Source organism: Vanellus vanellus, assembly GCF_965231255.1.
Source record: "Vanellus vanellus genome assembly, chromosome: 24".
In the NCBI taxonomy this organism is placed as follows: domain Eukaryota; kingdom Metazoa; phylum Chordata; class Aves; order Charadriiformes; family Charadriidae; genus Vanellus; species Vanellus vanellus.
The window spans coordinates 5,987,819-6,003,038 of NC_138929.1; the positions used below are offsets into that span (position 1 = coordinate 5,987,819).

General features: G+C 49.0%; 1 protein-coding gene across 1 annotated transcript; it reads left to right on the plus strand.

Moving 5' to 3' along the window:
- Positions 1-72: 72 nt before the first annotated feature.
- On the plus strand, positions 73-12,015 carry CCDC43 (coiled-coil domain containing 43; the record flags this gene model as incomplete). Its single annotated transcript, XM_082494906.1, has 5 exons — positions 73-264; positions 6,127-6,214; positions 8,395-8,530; positions 9,179-9,237; positions 10,526-12,015. The coding sequence occupies 5 exons, from the start codon at positions 73-75 to the stop codon at positions 10,711-10,713; spliced, it is 663 nt and encodes a 220-aa protein (XP_082351032.1). The 3' UTR covers positions 10,714-12,015.
- Positions 12,016-15,220: the final 3,205 nt, after the last annotated feature.

Sequence of the window (15,220 nt, forward strand, 5' to 3'; positions counted from 1 at the left end):
ACCGTCGCGCTCCGCCGCTCTTCCCGCGGGCGGCCGTGTGCGCATGTGCGGTGGCGGCGGCGCGGCTCCAAGATGGCGGCGCCCGGCGGGGAGGCAGCGGCGGCGGCGGCAGCGGGGGGTTTTGAGGCCTGGCTGGCGGCGCGGCTGGAGGCGCTGGGCCTGGACCGCGCCGTTTACGGTGCCTACATCCAGGGGCTGCTCCGTGAGGAAGAGAGCGACGAGGAGCGGCTGGAGGCGCTGCGCGGCGTCCTGGCCGCCTGCCTGGTGAGGGGCTGCGCCGCTCCGGGCCGGGGGGTGTCCTCTCAGTGGAGGCGCGGGTATGACCGCCCTGAAGCCCCGGAGCAGGTGACCGCCTCCCCCGGGAGGGGGGGGGGTCCCCCAGCACCTTCGGGGGCCTGTCTCGGCCCTTCGGGTGTTCGGCGTTGAGTTGGGGTTTTCTTCGGTGTCGGTTTTGAGGCTGATGGGAAACTTTGGCAGCCGCTGTGGAGCGTGGGGGGAGAAAAGGGTCGGATTTTATTGGTGTGGAGGCCGCGGGGTTTAGCCCGCGAGCTGGGTGGGTTTCTGGTAGTGCCCAAGCGCGGTTTACGTGGTGATGTTTAAGAACAAATCTTTTAGAGCGGCTCAAGGATAGCTGTGTTAGGTGGTCCTCGTTCCTCCGGCCCATCCCGTTCCTCACAGCACCGTGTTGGCTTCCAGGGGTCAGCCCCGTGGATCAGGCCGGAGCCGGAGTCCGTCTCCCAGCAGGGACAGAGTTTACCTGCGCTGCCAGTGTGTGTGGGCAGGGGCTGGAGTTCTCGGGGGTGGGCAGTGCCCGCCCTCCCCCCCCCCAAAAAAAAAAAAAAAAAAGAGTTGTGGGAGAGAGTTAGGAGAGTGTAGAAAAGAATTTCTTTTCAATAATCATCTCCTTTGGGGGCTGTAAGGTTTAGATGACATCTATATCTCAGGATGTTGCATAGATATTTTGTAGTGTAAAATGATAAATAGGGAGCGTACACCGCTGTTGAATAATAGTCTGCTCAATGGCTGTTGCTGATTTCCTCCCTAAATGGCTGTATAAGAGCACAAAACCCAAAGGAACTTAGTCGTTACAATCAGCTTTTTTTATCACGGGTAACTATATCACATAATTACTTCCATTCACTGACTGCATGCCATTGTAAACTGGTTTTCCTAAAAGACAGAGCACCTCTTCGCTGCCTCTACCATCCCTTTGCCACCCTAGGGCACAGGCAGTAAGTTGGTTTTTAAAAGAAACGTCACATTGGCAGTGTGGCTTTGTGCCTAAAATAATCAGAGGACCAAACAGTGCATCCTGCTGACGTTAGAGACAGAGCAAAACGTCTTTAGAAAATGCTGTTCAAAAATAGCTGAGATTAACTAACTTGCCTGTAGTTACCAGGCTTGCTTCATTTCATCACCAAAGGCAGAGCCCATGTCTGATCCTTGGCCATGCCAGTTGCAGACTCGCAAGCCCAACATGGGCTTTGCATTTCGCTGTGCCTGCTCTGTCCCAGCTCTGGAGGTATGTAGCGCGGTGGCTGTCCCTTGACCCGCAGTGGGCTGCGTTATGGTCTGATATTTCCCCTTTTTTCTTTAGTGCTGAGTTACCCTTCTCTTGCACTGCCGCCCAGTTTGAGAACCGGTGCAGGATTGTCATTTTTATCAAGTTCTGGGCTGTCTTTATCCTGTACATGTTGCACCACAGCCCCATTTCTTCTCTTCATTTTCTTTTTTGTGTCACAGTCACAGCTGACTTTTGCTTTGTTTGCAAGTTTGAACTCGCTTTGATTTTTCTGCAATTTTTATAAAACCTTTTTGCCACTTGAACCCTCAGACTTTCTAATTACTTTTTCTACTCAGTCAGTGCATTTTTTCTCTATTTGTAGACTCTATGCTTATCACGGAATCACAGAATTTTCAGAGTTAGAAGGCACCTCTAGAGATCATCTAGTCCAACTCCCCTGCTAAAGCAGGATTGCCTAGAGCACATTACTCAGGACTGCATCCAGGCGGGTCTTGAAAATCTTCAGAGAAGGGGACTCCACAACCTCCCTGGGCAGCCTCTGCCAGTGCTCTGTCACCCTCACCGTAAAGAAGTGTTTCCGTGTATTTGAACGGAACTTCCTGTGTTCTAACTTGTGCCCATTACCTCTCGTCCTGTCACTGGGAACCATTGAGAAGAGCCTGGCTCCATCCTCCTTCAACCCACCCTTTAGATACTTGTACGCCATAATAAGGTCTCCCCTCAGCCTTCTCTTCTCCAGGCTAAAGAGTCCCAGCGCTCTCAGCCTTTCCTCATAAGGCAGATGCTCCAATCCCTTAATCATCTTAGTTGCCCTTCGCTGGACTCGCTCCAGAAGTTCCCTGTCCCTCTTGAACTGGGGAGCCCAAAACTGGACACAGTATTCCAGTTGTGGCCTCACCAGTGCAGAGTAGAGGGGGAGAATGACCTCCCTCGACCTACTGGCCACACTCTTCCCTATGCAGCCCAGGATTCCATTGGCCTTTTTGGCAACAAGGGCACATTGCTGGGCCATGGATAATTTACTGTCTACCGCGACCCCCAGATCCTTTTGAAATAATCTTTTATTTGGTTAATTTGAGCCTTTCTTGCCGAGTATTATCTCTTTGTTCTATTCACAAATTCCAGGTCGTTTTTTGGGGTTTTTTTGACAGCCCTCACAAACATAAATTTCAGGCAACCTCTGCACTCACGTCCATGGTTCCTCAGTCCTGACAATGTCGTCCATTAGTTCCCTGAGTTTATTCAGATGTAAACATTTCAAATCAAGAAACTCAGAACCGAGATCTTTTTCTGTTCACTTCTCTTTAAACCAGACAGAGTCCAGATTGCTTGTATTTTCCATAGTTAATTTTTCTCTGTATTTACTAACCTCTAAACCAACATAATTTCTTGTTTGTGGGCAATACTGGGTGAAGCTATTTGGTTGTTGCTCCCTCAGCGCTCTGAACTCCACCGCCATTAGTAGTGTTTGCTCTTGTACGTGGGGGGTGAGTCTCCCAGGGGCACAGGAGTCGGTGCTGTGCAAGAGGGTCTCCATCCAGACCATGGTCAGATGGAAGGGTGCTACAGCGAATGGCCTGCACTGTGTGACGAACTTCTGTGCCTCCTTCTGTAATGGTGTATTTTTGCCCAGGATCCCCCATCGTGTTTCTCTTCTGTTGCGTCATTTGTGTCCATTCGCATAGTGCCCTCTTGATCTTTCGTTTCTTCTTTTCTGAATATGAGCTCCAAGGCTGTTTTTTTCATCCTGTTTCTGGGATCGCTAGAACATCTCACTTTTGTGTTCTTCTCCCCTCGTAGACCTGCCTCCACTGATACACAAATACGTGGTTGTTCCTTGTTGCTCAAACCCTCATTAGAAGGTTGTGCAGGTCTCTGCCATCATTGTTAGTCTGCTGTTCATTTTCTTTCCCACTTACTGCCATTCTTCTGTCATCACTTGCACGATTTTCTTCCTCCTACATACTGAAACCAGGCGTCCAGGGAATATGTCTCTCTCAGCCTTCTCTCCTGGCATAAGTTGGACAAAGTTTTGCCAGCCTTGATTCTGATAGGCCAGCATTCCCCACACCTGGGGAGCCCATCCATCAAGGAGAATCTTTTTACTGTGAGTGTTTCTGGCACTTAAAAACCTTAATGTCTTCCATGTCCTTGAACCATGCTGATTTTCATGACTTAGCTATGTCTCTGAGGGCTAAAAGGGTTGGTCTGACTGGCACTTGAAACGGCATTTCTGCGCACGTCATGCTTGTTGCTGGTCTGCTTATCCAGTGTGTGTTCCTGTGAGGGTCTCTGTGTCATCTCCTGGTGGGAGTGGGGTCAGTGGGTTCTTCCAGGCCTAAACCATCCGTTCTTATATCTGATTTTAGCAGCATCATCCTGTCCTCTGGATCTACTCTCGTTAAAGGCACATTGACTTCTTAAAATGGAGTCTGATATCAGTGGGAATCACAAACCTTTCATCCTTCTGCTGTTTCTTTATTCGCAGATCAGCTCCTCTCATGGCCTCGAATATCCCACGTGTTTGTCCTTGTAGCATCTCCTCCCCAATCCGGGGACCTTGTTCTGCTGTGTGTACAGCCCTGAACTGTGCTCGTGATCTTGGTGCTCAGCTGCTTTGTGTGATGGTATCGCTGTGTGTCAGTTCTCCTGCCGTCTGCCTGTTACGCGCAGAATTTTGTGCTTAGCTGTTGTAGGCTCGGGGTGGGAGGACCTTATTCTGAGTTGTTCTTTATTTGTATTGGAGCAAAAGGTGGAGAGATTCTTGTGTGCTTTTTTATCTCCTCATCTGTCACACAGTTGTGGAGAACTCAATGTTTTTTTTGCTGTCCCCCATGCAGTTGAGCTTTGCACTGCTGGATGAGTAATGTTCTCAGTGACAGCCTCTCCTGGAGCTTGAAAGTGCTTTCTCTGGGTACCTTGTGCCCAAGTTTTCAAGATGAGAATCGTGAACTTGGTGTCTCTTTGGTGGGCAGTCTGTATGCAGGGGTTTGGTGTGCTCGTCTTTGAAATGCCAGTGGCTGTGAAGGGTGGGGAAAGGGGCAGACGGTGGAGGTCTGGTTCCTACACAACTTTGTAAGAAACTCTTTTCTAGGCAGAGTTTATCAGATTTTATGCCTCTCAGAGCTAGCTTTTGGCACAAGCAGGGTAGGCGATGGTCAGGGCTGGCAGAGCAGCTCTAGTAAGTGGTCGCCATCACTTTGCTGCCTGATTTGTGCCTGCTCGAGTGCAAGTGCTGCTGCCTCAGGAGAGCAGGATGACTGCAGGGATTTGCAGGCAGTGCTGGATCTAGCCTGACTATTAACACCTGCAGTGCACCGGCCAGACCTGCCAAGGTGCAGGGGAAGGGGATGTCTCAATCCCAGCTGGCTCGTCCCTCAGGTGTCCCTGGCCAGCTAGTTTCTGTTTGTTATCAGCTCTCCTCAAGCCCCACTGCCTCTCTGCTGCTGGTTTTTCCTAAGCCATGGACAAACCTGATTTAGTGTTGATGAGCCAAATAAACAAAAAAATATTGAAACTTCCTGCCTGTTGTATGCATAGGTCTTCCCCGTGAAATGCTCCTGGCTGTAACTCTTCAAAACACTTTTCTCTTTTATCAGGATTGTGTTTCTTACCTGGATTCGGCTTCTGTAACGTGAACTCGCTTGTTGGGCAATTCTCACAGACAGGCTGTCACTGCGTGTGCTGAGATGTGGTAGAGTAGCGTGTCACCTGTCTACTGCTGGAACTTGAGTTAGGGTGGTGGTCAGTGCCCTGAGAAGCTGTACGTGTGCACTGGGAGAGAGGTAGTCACGGAGGAACTTCCACAAGCGAAGGATCTGGTGATGGGAATACCATCCTGTTGCTGGCTGGGTGTATTTCCTTTCTCCCTGAATTTTAAAGTCTCCCTCAGCAATGAGCAACAGTGGGAATGCATTCCACTGGCACCTCTGCATCATGGTTAATGCTCCAGTCAGGTCAATGGGGACAAGAATATCCCTGTTGGAGGAAGGAGATGGTCTATCAGTCCCACCAAAGTGGTTTCAGCTCTGTACTGGCCCTCACCCATGTTGTATCCCGTCTAATCTATCTGCTTTTGTGAGACTGGCTTGGAGGTGGCCTTTGAGTAGCTTCTCCACAGCCTTGCTCAAGAGGAGAGACGATGCTGGGCAGTAGATTTCTAGAGTGAAGGTATCTCAACTGCCTTTCCTTTGGTGTTTGTAGGGCTGGTGCACCTAGACAGCCCGCCACTATGAAACCAGCGTGTATTGTTAGAGTTCTGTCACATGAAAAGTAAACCACTGCAGTGATATGGCATCGCCCAGCGCGGTGCAGAGCTGGTGGATGGCAGCCTTGGCACCTTGTGTTTGTATAGCAGGTCAAGGGTATCTCTAGTCCTGAGCTGTGTCAACAAGTAAGTGCATCGCATGACTTGTATTGTCCCAGGTTAACCGAAGTCCCATATGTGCATTTAATGAGCAGATTTTGTGCGCAAAGCGTCGCTTGAGCTTATCGCTGGGTGTTCAGATTCTTTGCAGCTGGTGCTTTTCATATCTGATTCATGCTTGTTTAAAGCAGACCAACTTTGTTCCAAGACTGAGAAGTCTCTTTTCCCTTACTAGGAAGAAGATCTCTTAAACGATGTTTGCAGGGAAGTAGTCGAGAAGTGGTCTGAATCTCAGATTGTTGACGCCAAAGAGAAAAAAGAAGGTAGTGTCACTGCTCGGTATGCCTTTCCTCGTGGTATGAGTAATGTGCAGGGCCTTACCAAGATGAGAACTGTGTGTTCGTCCTGTTTGGAGTTAAAACCAACACTGCTAATATGTTTGCAGATATGACTTGCTTCTTATTGCCATTGCTGCTTATGTACTGTTTTGTCTTGAAATATGAAATGAGGATGAGTAGTTTCACTTCTGGCTGTTCCCTTTGGCTTCATAATCCTGCAGAGGAAAAGGTTTTTTTTTTTTTTTTTTTTTCTGTAGGATTTTTAAAATTTCCTTTCGCAGAACACCTGGGCTTTCTCTCCATTAAATGCTAACGATGTAGCAATGGCAGCTAGTGCAGATGTTATGGTTTAAATGCCTCTGCTTCTTTGGTTTACGCCAGTTTGGAAAGCAAGTGTTTTTATGCTACTAAACTGCACCTACGGCGAGTAGTGCTGTCCCTTCTGCAGCTGCTCACCCCAGGAGAAGGTCCCAGTACATATCAGGAAAGCATCCTTATTTTCCTCTTTCAAAATCTTCTCTTAAAACTGTCCTTTTTTTCCCCATAAACACTTGTAGGGGGGGAAGCTCTGTGAGGCTGCTGCTGCTATACTAACGCTGCTCCTTTCCTAGTCATGTATAAAGCCCCCCATGTATAAAGCTTCTTTGTACCCTCTCTGAATTCATCCCTCGTCTTCAGCTGTCAGCTCAGGACCGAAGACCTCCATCTTGTTCTTGTTTATCGGGGGCGGGGCTTGTTCTGGTCATTGAGTAGAGCTCTGGGGTACAATGAAGTCATATGCTGGAAAGATTTTGCTGGTTTAAGCACACTGCATGGATCAATTAGTGATCTTCCATCTGCACGGGCCCAACCATAGCCTGTGACAATATAACACCCCTTTTGGCTAAATCCTGCTTTTTGTTTGCTTTGCATTTTTTTTGTTGGTTCTGGTTGCAAAGAGAATATTGTTACTGACTGATGTCATCCTAGAAATAGTGAGCCCGTGTCATAAGGCCTGCATTTATATAGCACTTTTCTTCTCTAAACCTCCGCATTTCACAATTATCGCTCACCTCCTCTTTGTAGATGAGGCAGTTGAAGCACACAGCAGTTCAGCAGCTTTCCCCAGAAATTCACTGAAGCCTGTCCTTGGCCTAACCTTGCCTTGGGACAAGGAAAAGTTACGCTATTCTGTGCATTAAGTAAAATAAATGTGTGTTTTGGGGACAAGTGATTGGAATCGCTGGAGCAGCTGTTGGCGTCCTCCTGCTCACACCATTGGTTACCCACAGGGATTTTTCTTACTTGTCACAGAAAGAAAGTAGCAGTGTGTGTCTGGGTTGTTAGAAATGCAAGGATTTAATTATTTCACTGTGGTTCCATAAAAGGATAAATCCCCAATGAAGTCAGTATCTACTTAGAATAAGAGAATCCCAAGGATAAGTTATTAACAAACTAAAAAAAGTGTGGTGTCAAAACCCAAATGTAATTTTAAGAAATGGGCAGCAGAACTTCAATGTTAAAAGGTAAATCAGCTGTTCATTTCCCTAGGTAGGTAGAAAAGGAAGAGTATTAAACTGATCCATCACTTTGGGTTTTCAGAATTTCTATTTAACGTGGCTTTAAGTACGTGGTTAAATGAACTAAGCCTTTTTTAACCAGAGGAGAATGCAATTTGGAGTAAAATGGATTTTCATTAGCAAGAGTCTTACTGATTTCGAAGTTTCATTGTGAAACTTCCCTTGCTGCAGGAAAAATAGTGTCCGATCGTGGCTGCGTGCAGCACGGGAGGATTCCTCCTTGCAAGGAGAAGCCGGTGTCACATCACCATATCAGATGTGGCGCCGGCCGGAGCCGCCTCCTCGGTGGCTCTTCAGCAGCTCCTGCTACCTTAGTCCTTAGACTGAATTCCCAAATCTGGCTGGTTTGCTGCGCTCTGTGTGCTGACGGCACTTGCGAGAAGGCTCCTGGGAGAAGGGTGGGGGATAAGGGGAAGAAGACTTCTCCCTTCTGCTCGGTGCACTTGTCCTCAGTGATATCTGCCTCCCTGCAGCCAGGACGGAGCCTGTGACAGTGGGACGGTGCCTTTTGGGGGCTGTGGGTGTGGGAAGCAGCAGCGTGTGGCATCTGGCAGCCGGGACTTGGCTGCAGGGGCTGACTGACGCTCTGACTCGTCTTCTTGTCAGATGAGATCCAGGCCATCGCCAGCATGATGGAGAAGCAGGCCAGGATTGTGGTGAAGCCAAAGGAGGTCTCCCAGGAGGAGAAGCAAAGGAAAGCCGCCCTCCTGGCCCAGTACGCCAACGTGACGGATGAGGAGGAATATCCTTTTCCTGACTCAGTGCTTCGAAGGATAGTGTTTATTAAAAATCTCCTAAAACACCTTTCCAGCTTTGCAGTGTCTAGTGAGGAGAATTGGAGAAAGTTTTCAATCTTTCTTCTCCACGATACAATAATTTCCATGGAAGATAGCATGGAAGCTCCTAGTTCGTGGTATGCCGTGAGCAAACGCTGCTTTGAGTCTATTCCTCTGCCATTTCCACACTCCCGCCACCGCCTGCTTGGCTGGGGAAAGTTTGCTCACTCTGAGTGTGTTGTAGAAGGGGAGCGAAGTACCTCCCAGTAACTCTGTGCAGGGTAGTTAATGCATTTAATTTCCTTCTTGAGAAATCTGCTGAGAAGATCCCCTCTAGAGAGAGTATGCAGAGAGCGGGAGAGTTTGAAGTTACCTCTTGTGGTGCTGAAGATCAAGCTCTTCCTTGAACAGGAGGGAATGGTGACTGCCGCTCGAGCAGGGGGAAGGAGTGGAACATGGGGGTTTGTGCTTGCTGGCTCCTTGATTGTCTGCATTATTTTTTAGCTTCTTCCTTATGGCTTGATAAAGTTGTTAATTGACATGTTTTGAGTTTAGTGTGACTGTATGGAGGCACAAGTCCGTTACTGATGTCCATATTTCCTTAATTCTCTCACTGGTGAGGATGAACAGGATGGATCAATTGCAGCAGCAGTAAATATTGGATCGGAAAAATGTATCCTTTGAATCCTCGGTGACTCAGGCTTTTTGGAAGGAAGGCAGCTTTCATGGTGAGTTTCCCATCCTTCCTTATCCAGGCTGATACTCCCTGTTTCTTTAGGGCACCTTTTAATTTTTCTTCTCAGGTAACCTGACCATTCTCATAGTGAAAACTGGAGGTCTTGCCGCTCCCTGCCCTGTGTGCACAGCTGAGACTGATCCTGTCATTCTCCTTTCTCCCTTCTGTTTCTTCCTTCCCTCTTCCACCCTCTCGGGAGCTTCACAGAACATGCTGTTAATAAGGATAATTCTCCCAGAACATCACCTTAATGTTAATTGGTGTCCAGAGAGGTAAATCATGTCAGGAATTATTAAAAGTCCAACTGAATCAAAACTACTGTGAAACTCGTGAGGCCATGGTGCAGCTGAACTTTAATGGTGAACAAGGACTGAGTATCCCATGTTTTTTTCAACACAATAATTTGGGATGTTCCTTGAGCTCACCAGCTGGCCAGTTTAAGATGGAAGCCGGTTTTATCATGTAATTAAGAAGTGAAACCTAAATTATTCTTGTCCCTGCATTATTGATAGTTGGGAGGAAGAGACAGTGGAGGAGACACCCACTGGCTCTTTCTAATGCTTGTCCCAAAGCATTTGCCACTGGTGGCTGCAGGAGAGAGCACACGTGGTGATCCGTGGTACGAGCTGCCTCAGCCCTTCCCATGCCTGCAGCCTCCTCCTGTGGCTAGCAGTGTGTGGCACCATTCCTGTCCTGTCAGCTGGGACTGGTATGGAGCTGCCGGGAATGCTCTGCACCCACTGGCTGTTGGCTCCCTGTCCTGGGGGTGTCACCTGTGATCAGTGTATGCAGACACACACACATATGTATGTGCATGTGTATGTAAAAACATGCATGGCACACACAGCTGTAGAGAATCTACCTGAGGAAGCTGTAACATGTGTACTGTTTTTCTTCCTCTTCAGTTTGTAGAGGTTTTACACTTTTTTTTAACATACCAGTCTTAAAATACTGTAGGCAACTTGTTTTTTCTAGGAAAAAAGCCTTTTCTAGGCAGTGTGCCCTACGTGACTTTTCTATTTGGAAAAAAGAGATTCCTTTTTCTTTCTCCATTCCTGGTTCCCAATCTCCTTACCCGCTGGGTAAGGAAGCCAAAGTGGGAGTCGGAAAGTGAAGGGGGAGATAGAATAAAGGTGGTGTCTGGGTTAGAGCTCCAAAATACGGCTGCAGAGCAGAAGCTGTGCGGCTTCAGCCAGAGAGTTGCTTGCCCTTAACTCACCACCAGCGCTCTTCCGAAACACAAACGTGGAGGACGTCTTGAATGCCAGGAAACTGGAACGGGAGCTGCTGCGAGATGAGTTCCAGAAGAAAAAAGAGCAAGATAAGCTCCAGCGAGAGAAGGATAAGCTAGCCAAGCAGGAGCGGAAGGAAAAGGAGAAGAAAAGGACACAAAAAGGCGAGCGGAAGCGATAGCTGGGGTTTTGCAGTTGGACTCTCAAGGGATAAAATTAATTAAGAATATGGTGTGTGTTTAAAAAGCAGCAGAAATTCTGGGCACATGGCTGGCGAGTGGTTCTTTAGAAGTGTCTCCTTTTTTTTTTTTTATTTTTTTAAATAGCAAAAAAAAGAAATGTCAAGCACTTCTTAAACTTGAAGCGTGCCGTGTGCTTGTGGTGTCAAATGTCCCAGTGGGTTATTGTGGCCAATGTTTGTACCAAAGAACGGTGAAGTGATTATGTCTGTGTTTTAAATCGATCGATTTTTTTTTTTTTTTTTTTTTTTTCCACTTCTAACCACTTCAAGCAAAGCAAAACAAGATGTTGTAGAGGGCTTCTGCACTGGCTGCCTCCTCCTGCCGGCCTTGGTTTGCAGTGACAGCATGTTACAATTTGAGAACAGAGCAGAGCCCCCTTCTGACCTGTAATTAAGGACATGCTGCTGCAGGGCGAATGTGATTTTTATATACGCTAGCCTTGAAAAAGATATTTACGAATCCACATATTTATGCTGCCAAGAACAATGCTACATCTTTGCTCTGGCTGAGCTGAGAGCGCAGGGTTTGGAGCTGACCTCAGCAAGGGCACGTGCTTTTCTGCAGCAAGACAAACGGTATGAAATATAGATGAGTTGAAGATCTGAGACTGTATCGGCCCCGGGTAAGGGAAATGCCGCACCAGTTTGAGCATCAACCGGAGCAGTAGCAGATGGGTCAAGCCCTTACGCTGTCTTCAGACTTTATGCTGGTTAGCAGGAAAATGGTGCTCCCCGATGTTTCATGTGGGTGAACGTCGACTGTTATTTCTACAGCAGTTGCCAGGGTGAATGCTTTCACGCAGGCTCAGGGCGGAACAGCTGTAAGTGATCCGGGTGTGCTGGGTTTACAAGCCCGTCGCTCTCAGCAGGCACAGCTGTGCTCAGGAGCTGCCTCTGGGGGCCGAAGGCTTTTCTTGCCCCTGAAGTGCTCATTACCTGCTGTTTCCAGCTGTTTTTGTGACAGTGTCACCCGTCTCTGGCAAGGAGAACGCTAATTTCTGTGAACTGAAGGCCAAGGAGGACCTGCAGCACTGCCAGGGCTGAGGGAGGAACCGGTGTGCCTTGCCCCTGTGCTGCTTCGTGCTCCAGTTGCTGTGTTCGCTGGCAGGGTGTGCTCCAGGCAGCAGGCGCCTCCTGTCCCCATTGCCTGCGTTAAGGGCCGTGCCTCCTGTTTAACCAGCTGCTGCAAGTGTGAGTATCGAACCCCTTTACCTTTGGACTTGAGTAATAAAACTGGTTGGCCAAGAAGTGGGTGTCTGTCTGTCTGTGCGAACGTCATGGTTAGCTATTGTGGTGCTGAGTGGTGCAGTGCGAGGGCTGCAGTCAGAGCGGCCCTGCATCCTCCCGGCAGTATTTCCGAGGGCTGACGTGCTGCCATGGTGCTGGTCCTCCTTTATTCACAATGCGTGTCCTGAGGCTGCAGTGTCCTGGGCCCCGCAGGGTAGCAAGTGAGCCGTGCTTGTCCCCAAGGCTCGCTGCCCAGCCCTGCCTGGAGTGCCGCAGTGGATCCCACCTGCAGCATCGCTGCTACAGCTTGAGGAACCCACAACAACTTATTGTCATTTAGACAATTCTCTCACCCGATGAACCCTCCCCACCCAGAAAGGGGAACTGCGGAAAAATAAGGAAATCCGAGGGTTGAAACAAATATGATATCATAGGATTGTCTGGGTTGGAAGAGACCTTTAAGATCATTGAGTCCACTGCCCAAACCACCACTAACCCATGTCCCTCAGCACCACCTCTGCCCCTCTGTTAAATACCTCCAGGGATGGCGATGCCAACACTGCCCTGGGCAGCCTTTGCCAATGCTTGACACCCCTTTCCATGAAGGAATTTTTCCTAATCTCCATCCTAAACCTCCCCTGGTACAATTTGAGGCAATTTCCTCTTGTCCCAGTGTGTATTTCTTGGGAGCAGAGACCAACCCCCCCTTGCTACACCCTCTACTTTCAGGGAGCTGTAGAGAGCGATGAGGTCTCCCCTCAGCCTCCTTTTCTCCAGCCTCAACACCCGCAGTTCCCTCAGCCGCTCCTCATCAGATTTGTGCTCCAGACCCCTCACCAGCTCTGTTGCCCTTCTCTGGAAATGCTCCAGCGCCTTAATGTCTTTCTTGTGGTGAGGGGCCCAAAATTGAACACAGTATTCGAGGTGGGGCCTCACCAGTCCCTCAAACTGGGACAGTTGTGGTGGTTCAGCCCCAGGCTTGATGCTGGGTGAGGGCAGTAAGCTGTGGCTCGGCCCCCATGCCTGCAGCAGCCCAGGCCACAAGCGGGTTTGAGGAAGTTGCTGGTTGTGCTGGGCCATCCAACACACTTCCACTTGTACCACAGCTCCTCCGGCAGCAGCAGCAGGTGGTGGAAGTCTTGTTTTTTTTCCCCACGTTCCTAAGCTGGGGTCCAAGAGCTCCTGGTACTGAACTTCCCCAACCTCTGCTTCCACGTGGAGAGCGAGCTGAGGGTTGGAGCTGCTGGCTTGCAGGGATGCCAGCGCTCCAGAGCCTGGTACAGCTTCTCGAGACCTTTGGTTGTAAAGGTCCAGAGAAACAGCTGTGTTCACCTCGTCCTGCCAGGGACTGAGTCCCCTCTGCCTGCCACTGAGCTCAAGAGCCAGGCGAAGACCACAAAGCTATACTGTATCTGCCAAAATGTATACATTCAGCAGAAAGGGGTGTGGACCGAAGGGCACAGTCCCGAGTGTACTACAGGAGCTCCCTCTCCCCTTCACTGGTACCAGTCACACCCTGCACGCACAGACTGCACAGGCTGCGAGTTCGTTTTGTGTCCGGGTAGCCAAGACATTACTCTCAGTTAAGAAAGGCCCTTTCAGGGACAGGGGACCAGGAGCAGAGGGAAGGTCCATCCCAGCACCCCAGGTCTTCAGCAGAAACACCCTGGGGCAGAGCAGGAGACCCACAACCACCCAACAGCGCCACAGCACAGCAGCTTCACCAGCAACCGGCATTGGAATGCCAGGAGCGTGCTGTGTAACCGCACAAGCCCCTGAACCTGCTCTACCCGAGGGGCTCAAGCTGCCCCTTGGCCACAAGCCTGTTTCAGCAGAGCTGGTGCTGCCCAGTGTGGGAGGCTATGGGTCTGCCGTCACCCCACAGGGCTGCCATCACCCCCCAGAACTGCATCAGTCACCCCGGGGCAATGTCTGCTATCGATTTGGTGCCCAGAGCAGACATTGCACCTGGAGAGCAGAGCACTGATGCTGACCTGACACTTGGGCTCAGGAACGCATTACTGGCATCAGAACCAAGTGTAGAGTAGGAATAATACTCCAGACCAACTCCAGAGGTTTCTAGCGCAGAGACTGAAATGATGACACAAGCTTTCTCTGACAGTACAGAGCTTCTAACTAACAAGATATTGCAGGGGGAAAAAAAAAAAATCCACCACTTTGGCTTTACTGCACTGACAGATCTTTCCCTTGGTTTGTCTGAAGTTACAGTCATTTCTCTCTACAAAAGAGTGATTTCAGTTATCACCTCCAGGATGGATGTGCTCCTCCCATTTGCACTAACTGAATCCTGTTATGTGAGGTTATGTGAGCCCAAAAACCCCTGGTTTGGCTGGAGACTGGCCTGATAAGTCATCAAAACTGAGTGAACAGAGCACAAAATCTGACTACGAATCACCCACATGATGCTATAAATATCTGCGGGCATTAGGGCCCCTTGAGCTCTGCCCCCACAGCAGCTGGCTGTGCGGCGGGGATCTCCCCTCCAGCAGGGACACCTCTCGAGGTCACCCCTCGAGCAGAGATCCCTCACTGACACCAGGCCACGATGGCTGGCTAAGGGACATTTTCTGCATGTTTGTAACATTTGAGATACGTATAGTGAGCTTACGTGATGACTAACTTTAAGTGCAGTATTTACAGATTGATTTGCAGTCCTTATTAAATATTTTACATACCTAAATTTACTGATTAGATTGGATCTGCCTGAGGGATCTCCCACTCCGCTCCTGTGACCACCTCTTAACATACTTCAGTAACTAACCAAAAATTACAGTCCCTCTTAATGGATCACATTCTAGGAGGTGAGGCTGTGAAGACAACGGCAGAACAAATGCTTGTCAACAAAAGCTAATTTATTTCTTACCAGACAGACGAAAGTCAGTACAGTATCCCTTTTAACATCAACATGTCCTAGGTTAAACTTAACAAATCCTAATGCAGTGACTTGCGGTATGAAGATGGACTTTGTTCTCCTGCCCCAATACACTCACGCCAGCAGTGCTTGCGGTCTTTTCAGTGATCAAAACGGTTACTCCACTTCCCGCTGCATTCTCATGCAGTTTCTCTCTCACATTATCTAACGACAATTTACGCGGTGCGATCACACCTTTTGCGTATCAGGATTTCCAGAAGTAGGAAGAACACAGACATTGCAATTGCAGGGTATCTGGGCAAGGGCAGCTGAATAAATTTAATCCAC